General features: G+C 52.9%; 1 protein-coding gene across 3 annotated transcripts; it reads right to left on the bottom strand.

The window, feature by feature from the left end:
* Positions 1 to 2081: 2081 nt before the first annotated feature.
* Positions 2082 to 17296, bottom strand: Ifitm10 (interferon induced transmembrane protein 10). 3 transcript variants are annotated; one of them, XM_050137821.1, is made up of 3 exons: positions 15632 to 17296; positions 14322 to 14774; positions 2082 to 2683 (listed from the first exon to the last, which is right to left on the bottom strand). In XM_050137821.1, the coding sequence occupies exons 2-3, from the start codon at positions 14562 to 14564 to the stop codon at positions 2534 to 2536; spliced, it is 393 nt and encodes a 130-aa protein (XP_049993778.1). In that variant the 5' UTR covers positions 14565 to 14774; positions 15632 to 17296; the 3' UTR covers positions 2082 to 2533. The 3 variants fall into 3 exon arrangements, with proteins under 3 accessions (XP_049993778.1, XP_049993779.1, XP_049993780.1); XM_050137822.1 differs by having other exon boundaries at positions 15541 to 17296; XM_050137823.1 differs by lacking the exon at positions 14322 to 14774 and having other exon boundaries at positions 2539 to 2683.
* Positions 17297 to 18619: the final 1323 nt, after the last annotated feature.

The following is an 18619-nucleotide window of genomic DNA, read 5'->3' on the forward strand; positions in this document are numbered from 1 at the left end:
GATCTCTGTGAGTTCAAACCCAGCCTAGTCTACAAAGCTAGCTCCAAGACTTCCAAATCTACATAGGAAATCTTGTTTCAAAACAAAACAAAATTGGGAAATAAACGCTCATGTGACCCCCACCAGCATCCCACAAGTCACTATGGGTACTCTGATGGTCACAAAGCTGCCTTTTCATCCCAGTGTCTTCCATTTTAAAATATGTTTTTAAGAACTATATATTTCTTGTTTTACTTATGGCCCATGCCTTTGCTGTGTGAATATATGTGTATCATGCGCATGCAGGAGCATCGGATCCCCTGGAGCTGGAGCTTCAGATGTTCCTGAGGTGCCGTGTGTTTGTGAGAACCGAACCTGGGTCCTCTGGAAGAACAGTATGCACTCCTAACTGTTGAACCATCTCTTCAGCCCCCAAATGCCTTCTACTGATATGTTACCGAGAAGCAGTAGCCAGGTGAATGGTGTCAAGAAGATGTGAGGAGCTGCCTGCCACACCCTCCAAGCACTGGCTGACAAGGAAGTGGCTAAAAAATGACAGCCCCATAGGAAGTGGTCAGGATTCTACCGTGTTCTACTAAAAAGGCCAAATATCCAGGGAGGTACAAGCTGAAGCTACCATTTTACCACCATGAGCTTGGTAGACATAGACACCAGGCAGCAGGGAGGGCATGGAGCCACAGGGGCATAGCCTCTGATAAAAACAGAGGTATGAGCTCTTTAAAACTGGCATCTCCTGCCAAAGAATGTGTTCTTGGAACCCCATGGCCCAGTAACTTACCTAAGGATGAGCCCCAAGAAATGCACTATTTCCTGCAGGTGCTGAATAGCCCATCATTTTTCATGAACAGTCACCTCTCCCCTGCAGCTTTGAAAATAAGACCCGGACACACACACACACACTTTAAATACACTTTTCTTCTTATCTTTGTCCTTCTGCAAAAGTGCAATGATTTTCTTGTCTCTGCTCAAATGCCTGATGAGAAACAATGTAGCACAGAGTATCTCTTGGCTCGGAATTGAAGGGTGGGAGGGCATGGTTATGGCAGAGGAATGTGGGCTGCTAATCCACATCTCAGTGTACCTGAGAGCAGAGAACACTGGGGGGTGGGGTCTCAGCTCCTGTTCTCCTTTCCCTCTTATTCCACCCATGCCCCAGCCTTTTTTTGCTTTGGGGTTGGCCTGGTTTTTTAAATTTTATTTATTCATTTATTTATTTATTTTTCTTGCCATGTCACTCAGGATGTGTTGAACCCCCAGTGACCCCAGGCCTCTTCATCTCTCATTCTCGTCCAGTCTTGTCTAACCTTCCAGCTATCTGGTTAGGACAAGTTCAAGCTTTTGCATGTGCACAGCCCCCCCCACTGACCCCCATCTACACTCTGTGCCCACTGCTGGTGACGACCTCTGTCTGTGCCTGTCTTGTCCCAACACTTCTGACACGGCTGAGGGTTTGATCAGATAAGGGAGCCGAGCCTCCCCACCACTAAGCATGTCACTGGCCCCTATCTGAGCCCCACAGTATCTACTATTTTTTTTCAGACCAACCAGGCCCTCATAGGGTAAGAGCTATGACCACTCTGTCCACCATCCATTTTTCAGCTTACCCCCACCCCAGCTCACAGGGCAGCACCCTTCTGGGGCAGCACCACTTCCAGGATCAGCACATGCTGTTACTGGCCTTGACCTTTGAACAGTGACCTTCAGTTCACAGGGAGTCTCTTTCCCCATTTCAGGGGCTAAGTAGGTGAGAACCTGAGCAACACCCTGTGGGGTACCCTGAGACTGGCAGGGTTTCACCGTCACTGTAGGATGTTTCCCTGGGTACTCCACATCATCTCTCCCACTCCCTACAGGCTTCCCAACTCTGTGCATCCTGTGTGGAACCCCTCCCCCTAACACCCCTCATTTCACCATCCTACACACCTGGCCACTCCAAGACCACTTGGTTTCTGAGCAAGCCTTGTGCAGAATTAACCGTGTAAAGGCCCTGGGGTCATGGAATGCAAGAAGCATCTGATAAAGGTCCCCAAACCTCCAGGTGACACCTAGAGCCTGCTTGGAACACGGACAGAAGACAAAGCTGAGCTGGGCACACGTTTTAATGAAAGTTCACAGATACAAGAGCTTGGAGTAGGGATCACAGCTTGGAGGAAGTTGGGGTCAGGAGTGAGGGAGTCCCAGGTGCTGGCAGCTCCCCTTCTGGGAGCTCCCACATAAGCCCTTCTTGCTGGGTGTCAGGTCTGAGGGATGCAAGAGCTTGGGTAGGGTGCATGGGTCAGGGAGGGAAGTCACTGGCAACCAGGCAGCAACAGAGGGAGCCCAGAGATCCAGTGACAACAGGGCAGGGCAGGAGGCAGATAGGGTGGCTTGGAGGAGTGTGCTGCTCCTTTGGGCACTCAACTTCTGGCGGCCTTGCTGCCATGCATGGCTCTGGGCCTTGGTAGAAGCCCATTCTGCCCCACACTCTCAGCATCCTGAATCTCAGTGACCATCAGTCTCAGTGCTGTGTCTCCAAGGCCACTGCCTGCTGGGCTCAGTAGTCGGTGAGGGGGTACCGCAGGAAAATGAAGATGAGGATGATGCAGGAGGCCGCCAGCGCAGAGCTGGTGATGTTAAACAGCCGCGCTGTCTTGGCATCTTCCACGGCTCCATTCAGGTCATTCAGGAGCTTCTTGTCCCGAACCTGGAGGCAGAAGGAGGAGGAAGACAGGCAGAGGTCAGAGGAAGCAGTGGGTGGAGGTCAATAGAGAATGACAGGGGTCAGTGCAGGAGGAGGAAGGAAAGAGGGAGCTGTCAGAGAAAGCAGGAAGAGGAAACCAATAGAGGACAGGGGACCATGGTCATCAGAGGGGGAGGAAGAGATGCGGAAGTCAGGAGAGGAGACAGGACAGAGGCCAGCAGAGGAAGGAGGATGAGGTCAGGAGAGGAGAGAGGACAGTGGCCGTCAGAGGAGAAGAAGATGGGCAGAAGTCGGAAGAGGAGGTAGGACAGAAGCCAGCAGAGGGATGGTGAGAGAGGACAACAGAGGAGGGGGAACTGGAGCCAAAGGAACGGGAATGGAGATGGGAGGAGGGGTATGGAGACTAGCAGCAGAAGGATACAGAAGTCATCAGGGGAGGTCGACAGTAGAGGAGGGAGGTTGGAGTGGTGGGGAGCAGGGGTGTGAGCGTTGAGTAGTCTCGGGACCTCCGTCCTACAAGCACCCCCACCTCGGTTTGGGGAGCATAGTCAATGAGAAACTCATCTTTCAAGGTTTGTAAAGTAAATAGTGTCTAGTTAGAGAAGGAAAGGGGGAACAAAGAGCACAGGTATCCTGTGAGGATGCCCAGGAATTTCTGTTTTAGTTTGTGCGAATGCTCAATGAATCTGAAGTGATCTAACACGAAAGAGGAAGGTGACCCTGGAGATAGCGGATGCACGGTGAATAGGGCTGCGACGCCAGCAACAGTGGGCGTGAGATGTGGTGACATGTGTGTCCAGGGTGTCGTGATCAGTTCTGCCTAGCTGAACACTGGCTAGGACGCTGAGTAGATAAGACATTGTAGGGAAATGAGAGCAGAGCTGGCCATTCCTAAGAGGCTACTTGGTCATGGCAGACATGTCTTAGGACAGTCCCCGTGTACGACATAATCCAGTGAGCGCCAGCTGAACATGATGCAAGCTCAGAGCAGAGCCTAGGAGAAGATGGAGGTGGAGATGATGGCAGGAGATGAGGACTGGGTTTGGTTGAAGGAAGGAAGCCGGACAGAAAGACATTGGGACTGCCTGATGCCAGAGTCAGGAAGCGTGGCAGGAGGGAGGGTGAGTGGGTGGGAACGAGGTTGGATATGGACAGGCAGAGGACAACTGATGCCTGCTAGGAGGAGGGACTGTCCTGGGGAGGAATGAGTGGTAAGGTGGAGCAAGGGAGAGGAGGAGGTGTGCGATGGGTCCCCAACAGCGGGCAGAGGGAGCAGAGAGGAGGAAGGCCTGGGCTGGGGTAGAGAAAGGAGGGGAAGGGATCCAGCAAAGGGCAGGGGTGACTTAGAAGGTGGGTTGTGCTCTATGTGAACTGGATGGAGAGGCCGTGGGAAGAGGAATGAGGAGTCAGGAGAGCAAGGGTGGGAGTGAGATCCTGCCCTCTGGTGATTTGAGGGGGAACCAGCATCTCTGTCACCGAGAATGAGGTGTGACCCCATTTACTTAGCTCGCGCAATTTGAGTAAAGTTTTTGATAACGTTTTATCATTTTCTCTAGAAAATTAAATTCTATCTTCCCTTGAATTTAGTATTAGCCTACTTGGTTTGCAGCTGTAATGTCAAACCCATTCCCTCATGGATGCTTGCTGTAGACACTGAATCTCTAGCAAGTACATTCCATATCCAGTTCAACTACCCTGCTGCTGTCATTAGCCAGGTGTTCTCTTTAACAAACCAGCTGTTCTACTTCCTCTTGTCAGACCCTCCTCCCGGCTGCAGCTGTGATAGAGAAACTCTGCAGGTGTCCACTGGTCACCGCACAGAGTTAATGGGCCCTGTGGCTTCTCCTAATGCTTGTCTGTGGGGTGAAGGCTGTGCAGTGTCCACCGCACACTGTTGGGAAAGGCCGTGATTAGTCTCATGCTCCTGGCTCAGCATCTTGCCCATAGGCTCCTATGAGGAAGACAAAGAGGATTCTAGAACAATGCTGAGTAGCAGAGAGTGTGCAGGACAGCCTCAGCTCACCCTTGTTCTTTTGCATCTTATTTTTTTTAAGAAAATAGATATTTATTCTTTGACAGTTCTGGAGGCTAGAAGGTAGCTATAAATACAGAAGCGAATATCAAGTGAACAGTGTGGGGGGAACAGGTAAATAAACTCTCTCACACACACATGCACACATACATGCACACACACACACACACACACACACACTCCAAGTAGCTTAGGCAAGTGGGGCCACTGGTGTTTTGATGTGCGTTCAATGGACAGGAGAGACAGTAGGTGAATTTGGCCATATGCTGGGTGAGGGAGGGAGGTACACAGAGGGACCTAGGTCAGATGGAAACAGCAGAGAGATATGAGTGGATGTTTGTTGTGGGGGGTAGACAGGCGAGTGTATGAATACATGTGTCCCGGATGAGCAGAGCAGGTGGTGTGAGGAGACAGGAGGTATGTTGCTTGTGTAGGGTGCATCGAATGATCGGAGAGATACATGGGAAATAGTAACACATTTATGTAGTTAGGATGGACGCCTAGATAGAAGCGTGCTGATGGGTGGGGCAGGGGGGCAGATAGGTTTTTGAAGGTGTGTCAGATGGGGTATAGTGGTGCATTTTGTATCTTTGGGATGAATTTCTGATATGTCTGCTGGATGTGTGGGATGGGTAGATAAACAGATTTAGGATTACATGTGGAATGGGTGAGGAGAAAGAGAGAGGAAGTTAAAAGAATATACCATTGACTAATGAATGGAAGATAGGTACAGACTCTCAAATTCATCAACCAAACAGCCAGTCAGTCAGTCAGACTTTACTTCGCCCTTGCTCTGGCATCCTGGATGTGTAACGGCAGCCGTGCATAGCCCAGCTGTGCCCTGGTATGCAGCACGGAACAAAGAAAAGCCTCTGTCCTCGTGGTTCACAGACCAGTGAAGAGTCACAAGGCATGGGGCAAGCAGAGCAGGTATCCATGGGATACGGGGGCTAGAGAGAGATCTGACGATGCTAAGGGTCAAAGGTGTCCTGGGAGATCCAGCCTCAGCAAATAGCCCAGAGACTCTTCATTGAGTGGATGTTTGTCACCAAGTCAGTGACGGGTTTGGTCTCATGGGGGGAAGCACACCAGGTCGGGGGAGCAGAGACCCAGGAGGGGGTGGCTAAGGTCAGCAGGGAGCTGCTGATGGAGGTCAGAGCACAGTACAGTTGGGGGGATCAAAGGAAGCCATCGAGAAGATGGCGGGGCTCTGTGAAGGCTTTTCAGAGCGACATAGAGCCAGAAGAAAGGGAAAGCCAGACAGACCCTAACGGAGACTTTGGCTGAGGATTCAGGTCAGGCAGGGACGAGGCAGAGTCTGGCCTGGAGGACATGGGTCTTTACCACGGACAAGAGCTGTGGCCGTGAGAGTGGGCTGACAGATGGGCTCCGGACCTGTGTTGAGGGCGGCACTGACAATGCCGAGTTCAGCGTGGTGGATGGTGATGGATGGGGCTTGAGATGAGGTGGCCTGAGGATAAACAAAAGTCAAGCTGCAGAAGGAAAACTGGGCGGCTAGGGAGCTCGGCAGTGCAGATCCCGGCACCAGGCTTACGGCTGGACAGCGGGACAGCAGCGCTGCTGAGTCCGGCGTTCAAGGAGGAGGTGGAGGGCAGAGATGAACACGTGAAAGACACCACGTCGGGCCCTGGGGGAGCTGGCTCCACAAAGATGAAGAACCCAAATTCAAAGACCAGGAAACCAAATGGGAGCAGTAAGAAGACTTGGGATACTGGACAGAGAAGCAACAGGAAAGCTAAGAGGAGCAGGGGATGTGAGTAGGGCAGGAACAGAACACTGGAGAAGCAACCCAAGCAGGAAAGACAGGCAGTGCTCCGTGGGCCTGAGAGGTGACAGACGACATTTGCTGTGGTAGAGGAGACTGGAGAGACTGGCGGGTGAGTCCACCAGAGCAAGCAGGGAAAGACGATAAGAGCGTTAGACGAGAAGGGCAGATGAGCAGGACCATGAACGTTCATGGTCTGAGAGATAAATCCATTAAGGGAAGGGAGAAAGGGCAGGCCCTGGGTGGGCAGACCAGTGGGTGCCAGCTCATCCTCCAGTGCTGAAGGAATGGAAAGGAAACGGTGGCTGATGGGGACCAAATGGTCAGGAAGTGCTGAGCTCTGGGTATGCACTCCACCAGCGTATACAGTGCAGGTCCTGGTCCCCAGCGATGGCAGGGGGTGGGGCCCTTGAGAGTGGGGCAGCCCTTACATAGCAAAGGCCCCACATGACCTTTACCCTTCCATGTGTGAGAGATGTGAAGAGCTTACAACCCCGGAAGAGTGCAGACCTCACTGGAGCCTGGCCATGCTGAGGCCTTGTGAAGTTCTGGAAGGTCAGCAGAACTATGGGGAAGTCACTTCACACATGCAGACAGAAGCAGGTGACTTAGATTGGGGGTGTGTGGCAGGAAGGATGAGCAAGGGAAGTGGCATGGTGGGTAGTCAGCCGATACGTGAGTGAGAGGAGAAAAGGGAGAGGCTAGAGGGTGCATGGACAGGGATTTTAGAGTGTTCCTGAAACATTCGGGTAGAGTGGGGGTGAGTATTTAGAATAGATGGGGCCGAAAGGAGTAGGCCTCACTTGACTAGAAGAATGGACCAGTTGAGATGGGAAGGAAGTACAGGAAAGTAGACAGAGAGGGGCCGGGAATGTAGCTCAGCTGGGGGAGAGCTTTAGCATGCATAGAGCCCTGGGTTGAGATCATCTGAGGGTGTGGGATCCAAGCAAATGCTGGACTGTTTTAGATAAGGACTTGGGCATCCACGAACTTGGGTGTCTGTGGATCCAATCCCATGTGTGAATACTAAATACTAAATAAATAAATACCAAATACTAAAGGAATGGCCAGGCAACAGCCTTCCACACCCACCTCCCTGGGCAGCTCCGTATCACTAGGAAGCTCCTCCCATCTGGGCTCCCAGCCCTGTCTGTCTGCATCCTTAGTCTGTCACCACATGGAAGGTTCCTCACATGGACCCACTCACAGTAGATGACAAAACCCTCACCATGGAAAACAAGGCTGTGACTCGGCATGTCTGGTCCCTCTCCTGTTTCAACCATACAGGCTATGGAACTTTGTCCCTGGCCTTCTGCAAGGCCTGCTCCCCATCCTGGGATACACTTCCTCTGGACCACCTTGGGCTCAATACACCAGCACAGACTTCTGTCAGAGTCCATCTTTATCTTTATGAAATGCCAATCTCAGCCACTCCCCTTAGTCTTCACAGATGTTTTATAAGTACATTTTATGATGGTCTGAGTTCCCTGCCAGAGGGAAGTCTCCTATGGTCAGGGGCAGGGTGGATGGTCACTCCTCATACACTGGGCAGTTATTCACTGCATGAGAAGTGAGCAGGGTAGTGGGAGGATGCGTTCCGATGAACCCGTGGCTACGTGGTGGACGAGATAGTTTAATGAGTGGCCATGATGATGACATCATAGGAGAGGGCAAAAGAGTAGATGAGAAAGAGGAAGGTAGACATAAGCTTCAAGGTGAAGAAAGATGGGGGGCTGGGGAGATGGCTAAATTCCTGTAAACTGTTTGCCAAGCAAGCAAGAAAACCTGCATTCGATCCAAGGAATCTGTGTTTAACATCAAAAACAAAAAGCCAGGGTGGCTGGAGAAATGACTCAGAGTGCTTGTTGCTCTTACAGAGAGGACCCAGGCTCCGCTGCCAGCAGCTACAGGGTGGTTCACAACCATCTGTAACTCTAGTTCCAGAGCATCTGACAGCCTCTTCTGACCTCCTTGGGCACCAGGTATGCATGTGGCACATATACATACATACGGGCAAAATATACATGCACATAAAACAAAGTCAATAAATCTACAAATACATTTTTCAAATTTCAGACATAGCAGCTCTTGCCTATAAGTCAGCACTGGGGAAGCAAAGACAGGCAGTTTTATGGCTATCCATTTAACTGGTGAACCCCTAGTCTCAGAGAGAGACCTTGTCCCAGAAGACAAAGTGGGGGTCTGAGAAGACGGCCCATGGATCAAGATACCTGCTATCAAGCTGAACAATATGAGTCTGATCCCTGGGATCCGCATAGTAGAAGGAGAGAGTAAACTGCAGGTTGTCCTCTGACCTCCAGACAATACACACGAGTGTGTCTTCATGCACACACAAAAGTGAGTCATTTTTTTATAAAAGTGAATGGATCCTGAGGAATGACACTTGAGGCCGACTTCTGACCTCCACATGCATGCTTGCTTACACACGTGTGCACTGGCACACATACAAACATGCACACACCCCATATGTGAACATGAGTATGCACACACTTGACACAGACACAGGAGTGAAGAGAATGGATGAGCATGGGACACAGGGCAAGTTCATGGACCGAAGAGGGTGAGGAAGAGACAAGAGGAAGAGGAAAGTGCATGGTAGGTGTGTGGGTGACCAGAGGGTAGAAGAGGCAGACGGCCTGTGTGGCATGACAGAGTGACAGTGGGAGGAGGAAGGGTGGAAGAACACACGGGCAGGACATGGATGAAAGATAAAACATGGGAAAGGAAAGCGGGGAGATGAGCCAGGAGATTGTTGGGTGAGCTATTAGTAGGGCTTGTGCTGATGCTGTGGGTATTTTCTTTCTTCTTTCCCCTTTTCTTCCTTCCTTTCTTTTTTCTCCCTTTTTAAAGAGAGGGTCTTAATGTAACAGATGCTGGCCCTGCACTCTAAATCCTCCTGCCTCTGACTCCCAAATGCTAGGATTTCAGGTGTGCATCACCGTATCTGACACATCTAGGGTGTGTCAGTGTCTAAAACTAAGAGAGGGCAGAACAATGAAGGAGTACGGGGGGGGGAGGGGAGGCAAGTGTGCACATGGCTGAAATATGAGTGTGCAGCTAGGCAAGTGAGAGTGTGCATGTGTGTCCACAGCCACGTCTGGATCAGTGCACACGTGAGTTCACAGTCACATACGGATCAGTGCATAAGCGTGTCCACAGCCACATATGGTTCAGAGTACACGTGTGTTCACAGTCACATATGGATCAGTGCACAAGTGTGTCCACAGCCACGTATGGATCAGAGCACATGTGTGTTCACAGTCACATAGGGATCAGTGCACAAGTGTGTCCACAGCCACATATGGATCAGTAAGCTATTGGACAGGACAGACAGATAGGGAAGAGATTGGGGCTAGGAGAGAGTGAAGAAGAAATAGGATAGTAAATGTGTGGGAGGACATAAAGCTGGAGACAGGACAAATGCTTGAGGCTGAGAGATTTGGATGTTGATAGATGGGTGCCAGGGTGAAATTCTACACGGGGGGGGGGACAGAGGTTATGAAGGTTGGAATGAGAAGAGAACGAATGGGTGGGTGGGTAGGTGGGGGAGTTCAGCCTGTGAACTTGAAGGGGAACTACAAAAGAGAAGAGAAAATGGATACATGGATATGTGGGTAGAAAATAGAAGAAAAATGATAGAAGGATGTATAAACTGAGCAGGGAAGAATGCAAATGAGGAAGGTGAGTGAGAAACACATATGCATGGCTACTTGGAGTGGAGAGATGGACGGGCGGGAGGATGTGCAAAGCATGCGCAGATGGGAGGTCGGGCTGGTGAGTGCTACGGGAAAATGACATCAGAGAAAGTTTAGCGAATCCGTGCTCAGGTTGGTAGGGATGGAGTGCGATGGTGGAGGGCAGTCAGAAGGACAGATGATTGTGCCAACAGGTGGGTGGGAGGCTGATGCTGTCTGGATGTCGTGAACAGTCTGGAGAACGGATTGGCACAGCCATGCGTCGCTTAATGAGGGGTATCTGAGAAACTCCAGATGGCCTCATCGTCTGCTGACATCACCGAGTTTATGTGCAAATCAGCGATGACACTAGCGGGAGAGGAAGTCTTGTGCATGTGACCTGCCGTTGCCTGAAATGTCCTCTACTGACTAACAGAGGTGACCGCATACATGGATGGGCGGATGGCGGAGAGATGGAAAGGTGGAGGGGTGGGCTGTGAACGTGTGGAGCAGTGAGTGGGAGAACAGTGGGGGGGTAGGTGGGGTAGATGCGGAGATGATGTGTAGGACGAGGGGTGTAGTGTGGACAGATGGATGGTGGGTGGGTCAGTGGATGGGTTGACGGACGAGTGTGTGGATGGGTAGAAGGGTAGGCGGATGAATGGCGGGGTAGGTGAGTGGATGGGTTGAATGGGCGAATGGACAGGTGAGTGCTGGCTGGGTGGTAGGTGGATGGGTGAGTGCGTGAGCAGATGGTTGGGAACCGGAGAATGAATAACCAGATGTGAATGCGTGTGATGTGGATAGACGGATGGTACACAGGCAGGTGAATGTATAAGTGGACAGGTGTGGCGTGGATAGGTGGATATCTGGAATGGATAAGTGGGAGGATGGCCGGCTGATTTAGTGGATGGATGGGTGCATGAATAGATGGATGGATAAGAAGATGAGTGGATGAATGATTAGGTGTGGGTGGGTAGATGGGTAGTGGGTGGGTGGGTGGGATGGGTAGGTGAATGGATGGGCTGATAACACTGATACTCAGAAGGGCGAGATGGACAGATACATACGTACAAAACCCAACCAGAATCTCCCCTCCTAACCTAGCATTTCAGGCTTTCCTGTCACAGGAAGTCCCCAAGCCTCCGGAGCTCAGATCAAACATCTGCCGCATGCTGGCTGCACTGTACTCCCGCTCCTGTCCTTCACACTTCTGCTCCCCACAGAGGATGCCCCCGCTTAGTGTCTGTTCCTTTCTTCAGGTAAAACTTTCCTCTCACCCACCCCTTAATGGCCATAGAAAATCCTGCCTCCTCCCAGAAGCCCTTACTCTGACCCCTACTTGGCCCCAAGCTCGCTCTGATGTTTCCCTTTTCCAAGACAAGTAGGCTATATATCCCCTCTGGTGGCATCTTCTATCCAGACAAATAATATCCTTAGGCCTCCCCCATGATGGTCACCATGCTTTGGACACTGAAGGGTGGTCCTGAGGGTTGGACAAGCAGATGTGACCAGGAAAAAAAAGGCCATAGAAGCTCTGCAGGAGAAACACAGGAGAATCTGTGCACCAATGTGTGCACAAAACTCAGTATTTCCCCAGAAAGTGGGTGATGAGGAACCATGAGGGGACTTGGACACCAAAACTGGATGCTGGGCACCGTCCAGCTAACAGTGGGGCTGTGTGGTTATGAGACAGTGTGTGGAGAGTGGGTTTACTGAATCTTCCCGAGACAGAGAGCAGGGCTGCATGGCTCTGACCTGACCCGTGTGGTGGGAGGAATGGATGGGGGCCTAATGGGAGACGGACATTCAGGGCAGGCAAGAATGCCATCATCTCACACCAGCCTGCCAGCCCCGCCTGATCACGTGACCACTTGAACGGTGTTGTGAGCAGATGAGATGAAGGGCTCGGCAAGCCAAGGCAGCCAGAAAACCTGCCAAGTCCTCCTGACCCCTGGTCCACCTGCTGTCCTTGGACATGCTTGCATTGGGCTGCATGAGTGGCAGGTGCAGCTGGTCAGGAGGCTGAAGCTACATACACAGGTGAACTGATTTTCAGGCATCCGGTCAGAGTTAGCCTGGCCTATGCTGACCCTGAACATCCCTCCAAAAGGACCCAAGGCCTGTCCACTGTTCCCTTGGAAGACCTCAGGGAGCAAAGCAGAGGAGAGAGAGTAAGCCTTTTCTCTTCTCCAAAGTGTCCACCTCACAGCCCAATACAAACCCATAACCATCCAGAAATGCCTGACCTACCTACAACCCACACCAGATGGGCTACCTGCCCAGCCAGCCGGACACAGCCTGAGCCAGGGGAGGAGGGGAAAGCTCCCGGACCAGAGCCTGGGCAGCCATGCCCAAATCCTCAGGCTGTAGACAGTGTAGGGACAGAGGGCACCAGAGAAGGCTGTGTTCCACTAACAGCCTGGCAATGGTGCTCTCTGCCTGGCACTGCCCCAGAGAACAGAGCTGAGCTGGCCTTAGGACATCCCAAGTCCGTAGGTCCCCTTCTCATCTTGCCTCTCAGCACAAGCATGTACACGCACATGCACACACACAGTTGTGGTGTACTTATATGCAAACACATATTGACTTACAAATATTTGCATGCATACATATTATACTCAAACATGTGTCCACTCATGATATACCTAAATGGATGTAGGCATGTGATTATGTTGGCACTGCTCACATGCAATTGGACATACATTTATAAATATGTTCATGTACACTTACACACAGTTACATTTGCCCACACGCATGCATATGTGCATGCGCATGATTACATGCATACAATAATGCTCAGACGTATGCTCAAGTGTCCACACTCACATCCATATAAACATAGCCATCCATGCATGTAACACACTCAAATGCACCCACTCATGTTCTCCACACCCATGGTAACGTACACACATGTGAGTACATGTGCACACACGTGCTATCACATGTTCTCACAGACATGGCCACTTATGTACACAACTCCCATGTGGTACCAGTTGAGGTGAGAAACCCAGGCCTGGAGATGAAGGCATGAAGATAACGTGATATGCTGGGTATGAGTCAGGCAGAGGAGGGGAGAACCTGGTGGCCAGCCATGTGATGCAAGGCAAGGCGGGGTTCATGTTTGCAGATGAATTGTGGGTTGAGCTGCCTGGGTATCCTTCCTCTTGGGTCAGTCTTGCCTTCACTTTTTACTCCCTGCAGCACCCTGCTACTTTGCCAGCCCCTGGCACCCCTCCTTGCTGGGCAGCTGCAATCTCTGGGCTGCATCTGGCTTGAGCCATTCAAGTCTGGGCTCAGGAAGTGATGATCTGTGTAATTGTGAGCCAAGCCCTTCTTTCCGGAGACGCAGGATGGGAGGAGGGCACCCCGGCACCATCCCCGTACCCTGCTGGTGGGGCTCCCACAGTCCAAGGATGCTCAGTCCTTGCCTGGGACACATCTATCACAGCTTCTCCCAGCCCCACTTTGCCATAGGAAGGGGTAGGGGGTAGGAGTGGCTGAAGGGTCCCACAGGCTTGCCACGCTGTTCCTTTCCCAGCCACCGACTCCCAGTGCAAAGGGGAGTTGGTCCTGGAAGTTGTAGCCACTGTGGGTACAGAGTGGCTGGGGATAGGATGAGTTTCCCAACTTTCCCCCCCCCCCAGGTCAGGTTTTAGTCTTCCGCCACAAATCCTGGCCACAGATCCCCCTGGGGAGGGACTGACATCAGAGGGTCTGCAAGGGCTCTGAGACCACCCCTCTGCTTCCCACAGCCACGGGATTTCAAGTCCCTTGGCTCCATGCAGACTGCATCCCATTTACATAGGTGTGACTACTGGCTATGTTGACTCCCATGTCTCCTGACCAGAGGACAGGACCTCGAGCTCTGAAGGCCTGCCCCCAACAATTTAACTAAGCTAGCTGTACAGAGCCGACAGCCCTACCCCACTCCCCAAGCTGGATCAAGTTTCCCTCAGAAAGGGAAGTGGCTCTTTGCTGTCCAGACCTGGCCAACAAACAGCCTTACCTCTCTGAACTCATAACAGATCTCCCGGCTGTGCTTGCATGCTCTGCCCCGGGCTTCACTAAGCGACACTGCATCCTGCTAGCCCCGTTAACCCTGCTCCCTCCCCCACCCAGGCTCACTTTGAGGGAGTAGGCCAGAGCAATGAAGCCCAGGCAGCAGAAGTTGAGGTAGACGAAGTTGAAGATGGACCACAGATAGTAGTCGTTCACCTCCGTGGTGTCGGGGTAGACCTCGATGACTGTCGTAGGGTTCGTCATGGTCTTCTTCTCAGCTAAGTGCTTGCAGGCCTGGGGGACACCTGATGCCCGGACGCTGTCAGTCTTGCTGCTTTTAGATTCCATGGGGAACAGAGTGGGTGCCATGGGGGGCGAGGCCGAGGGCTCAGGGGCTGGGCCCGCTGCACCCTGCAGGGCAGGAGGCTTGGACACGCAGGTGAAGCAGCCCTTGGGTGAACCTGCTGGTGGCCTGGGAATCCAGAAGGCCCCGTCCAGGGGGACTCGGGCTTCCTGGGTGCCGTCCGTGGTGCTGGCCGGGGCTCCCAGCAGGGCTGGGCACTGGCTGGGGCCCTGGGCCTGGAGGAAGGGACAGAGTGAAGAGGAACTGGGTCCTGAGAGCCCAGTAGCACCCACCCGGGAGCCTTACAGCATCTCCCCTGCAGCCCTATAAATGGCCTTCAGGAGATGGAAATCCCTGCGAGCTTGCCAGCTGCCAGCCTGCCTGCCACCTGCCTCCCCCACCCAGCCGGCCACGGCCAATACCAAAGCCATTCGCAGTAGACTTGGCAAGCATATCGGGGCTTTTCATCGCTTTGCCATCTGCACCCACTGACACATACAACAGCACCCCCTCAGCACCCTGACTGACACCCTGTTGCGAATAAGCAGAGCGCCCCTGCATCCCCACGCACTCAGGGCATTCAGACCTACAGTGACACTGCTCTAGTCACCGACTGGCAGAATGAACAGCTCTCACTGAAGCACATACACACCAAGATGAACCGCAAACATTATCGGCTCTCCAGTCCCAGCACACCCGCGCGCCCAGACGTGCCAGGTAAACAACTGCCCACCAAGAAGCGCAGCACTACACGCACCGCCCCACAGGCTCAGACACATCTCCGGAAGATACGCGCAGGTGCGGGGCTCCAAACTCGCTCACATTGCCCCCCCCTCAAGCCCGGCAGAAAGTGGCACCGAGTACCCTAAGAGCGCACACGGTCACAAAGAACCACTCACTTCCCCCTGCCCCCGTGCCACCAACAGACCCACAATGACACTCAGTGGAATGGACACTTCCAAGAGACAGCTTGGCGCCGGAGACCTGCGCCACAGGGCGCACCTGGCACCGGTGAAGAGATATCAGGGAACAACGGCCGGGCTGGGTGGCTCCTGGTTTGACCCCGATTGCAGCATCCACCAGGACCGCTCACCTATTGGCGACGCGGCGGTGAGTGGGCCAGACGCCTTGGAGAGCTCGTCCTTCCGCCGTCCCGGGCCGTTGTCTGTCCGCTGATCGCTTCCCAGCGGCCCAACCTTGGGGGCGGGGAGCGAACGGGGCTGGCGCCGCTGCCTCCCCCGCTGCCCGTGCGCGCTCCGCAGCGCCAGGCCGGCCACGGCTGCAGCCAGAGCCTGACTCACAGCGTCGCAGACACCTCCGCCTCCTCCAAAGGGAGGGAGAGGGCCCGCGAGCACGGAAGCCAGGACCCCAGGGAGTCGCTAGCTGGGCGAAGCTGGGACCCATGTAAACCAAGAGCTGCATGACTCCCATATCCGCTGACCATGGAGCCGCCACTCCAACCCACCTGTCCTCACATTCTCTCGCGGGTCCTCAGGTCCCGCGCAAGTCTGTCTGCTGAGCACTCCACCTTGTTCCCAGGGCTGATCCCTTCTCCCTATATCCCTTCTCACACTGAGCCTTGCTAGTTCCAAGACCTGTGCCTTCAGAACCCTTTACCTTGAACCTCTTCCTCTTGCCCTGTTGAGTCCTATCTGCCACCCTCGGTCCCCATTAGTCCTTGCCCTTTCTTCATGGGGTCTGTCCTGATATCTGCTTCCCAAGCTCCCACCCACCTCTACCTTGATCCTGCACAGATAGGCTCCTTCCTTACTACTAAGTCCCTGTCTGAGCTGACCCAGCCTCCATCCCTAATCAGGCTTCCTTTTGGAGTCTCTGGGTCCCTTGAAGCCTCCAGACTGCAGATCACAGTTCCTACCCAAACGGGATGCAACACACCAAATCCCAATTAAGTATTCATCTTTGTTCAATCCTGTCTCTCAAGTCCCCAAGGTCAATGTCCAGGGTTTTTCCTCCTGAGCCAAGTCCAGGCCCTTCACCAACAATCTTCAATCCCCACCCACCAGCCGAGCCCTGTTGGATTAGAGTTCCCTTCTCCCAAGTCTGACCCCACCAAAGCCTGGTTCATTTGTGCTAATCCTGTTCATCATAAATCCGGCTTGAAGAATCTGACCTGTAACAGGCTGGCCTGTCCCTGCACAGCCAAGCTCCCCTCTGGCCTCAAGGCCAGGTGTGCTACTCCAATGCCCTGAACCCTGGTCCCTCTGAGACCCCCTACACCGGTCTCCTTGGAATAAGCCCTTCCACCCCCCCATCCTGGGCCCCAGTCCCCTGACCGTATTCTGTCCCTGCACATTACTTGCCCTAGGCAATACTGTCCTCCACGGCTTAGTTCCATCTCTCTCCCCTAATTCTCAATCACTTGAACACTTGTCCCAAACTGAATATCCAGATCTAGATAAGTCCCAATGGGATCTCTTTACCATGGAAGACCCTCAACAGTCCAGTCCTCCCTCCCTCACAACCCCTACCTCACCATGTGTGTGGGGTGTTCTCAGTAGGTCCTCCTCACCCTACTTTCAAGTTACCTAATCTGTGCACAAGAGCCTTGTTTCCCACCTTCTTCTTTGAATTCCGCGAGAGAGAGAGAGAGAGAGAAAGAGAGAGAGAGAGAGAGAGAGAGAGAGAGAGAGAGAGAGAGAGAGAGAGAGAGAGTCTTCTCTGGGACTCTTTCTAAAGTGGTCCAGGGCTGCCTAAGCCCTTAGTCTTTCTGGTCTCCTGGAACCCAGACTCTCTGAACCCTGAGTCCTCCAAAGTCCTGTCTCCTGGATAAGCCCTGCCCCATGCCAAGATCCTCCCTTTCCAGCTCAAACCCCACCTCCGACCCCTGCTGACCCCTGGCACAGCTCAGTTCTGCACATCAGGAATTTTCAGTTCGAAGTGGATCTTAAGTGTAGATTACAAAAAGAAGAAAAACCCTCCTTTAGCGGGTGGAATTAATTTCCAAGCAGGCAGGGACCCCTCCTACCTTTTCTTGGCTTTCTTCTGGACACTCCCTAATGGAGCCTAGCCTTGTTGGTCCAATGAGCCTGGGGGCAAATGGGCCTTGCCAGAAAGCCAGTTCTCCCTCACCCAACTCCATCACTCCTTTGGATCCCGAAAGCCTGGCAACCGGACTGGCTGAGGTCTGAATTGAGGAAGGTCCTCCCCAGCTGTGTACCATACCACTAATTTCCACCCATTTGCACCCTTGACTTTCTCCTTGCCACACAACCTGGGCCAGCTGTTGCCCTTGGCATATCTGGCCTGTGGGACTCAGACTTCAAGGAGCAGAGGGGTCCTTTGGCCCTCAGGTCTGCGCAAGGTCATTGACAAGGTGAGCGCTGAATCAGGAGGCCTTCTTCCCAAAAGTCAGTTTCAGGGCTCTAGTCAGTGTCCCAACTCTCCACTGGTGAGGAAAGGGCTGGCCTCAGGTATGGTCATGCCTGACTGTCCACCAGATCAGGGGTTTAAGGGAAGAAACACCCACCACCAGAAAGCTAGGATGTAGGTTTTACAGGCAGCATGGGTGCTGCTTCTTCCCAGGGACTGCAGGCCGATGTGAGGGTATCCTCAGCTAGAAGAAACCAGATTGGAACCCTGAGCTAGATTCCGGGGCATCCTCAGGGCAAGCCTGGGTGGTAGTGGTAGCTGCAGCAGCAGCAGTAGCAGCAGGAAGGCCTGGCAGTGCACCTCAGCCTCAGGCCCGCAAGGGAGGGAGGAGCTACTTCTTCAGCTTTGGTGCACAAGCCTTTGATAACTCTAGTCTCTAGAAGTCCTGCCAAGCCCTGCGGGACTCCTCAGATTTCAGAGAACACTGGGCACATGTTTACTGGCCTTCCAGCAATCCTTGATACTGCTCAGTACCATAGTCCCCTGCACGCCTCCCACTGAGACAATTACAGCCAATGTCCAGCAGGAGAAGGATGCCAGGATAACCCCAAAGGGTGACAAAGGTCACACTTTCCTATATCCTGCACCTTCTGGTGCGAGGAAGGGACTCCAAGACGACAGGGGTACTGATTCCAAAGCAAATCCCCGCCCTACCAGTAAGGACTCATGAATTCCTACTCTCGGTAGCTGT

Source organism: Alexandromys fortis, unplaced genomic scaffold (genome assembly GCF_014885135.2).
Source record: "Alexandromys fortis isolate MF-2015 unplaced genomic scaffold, M_Fortis_MF-2015_v1.1 scaffold_3, whole genome shotgun sequence".
NCBI lineage: Eukaryota > Metazoa > Chordata > Mammalia > Rodentia > Cricetidae > Alexandromys > Alexandromys fortis.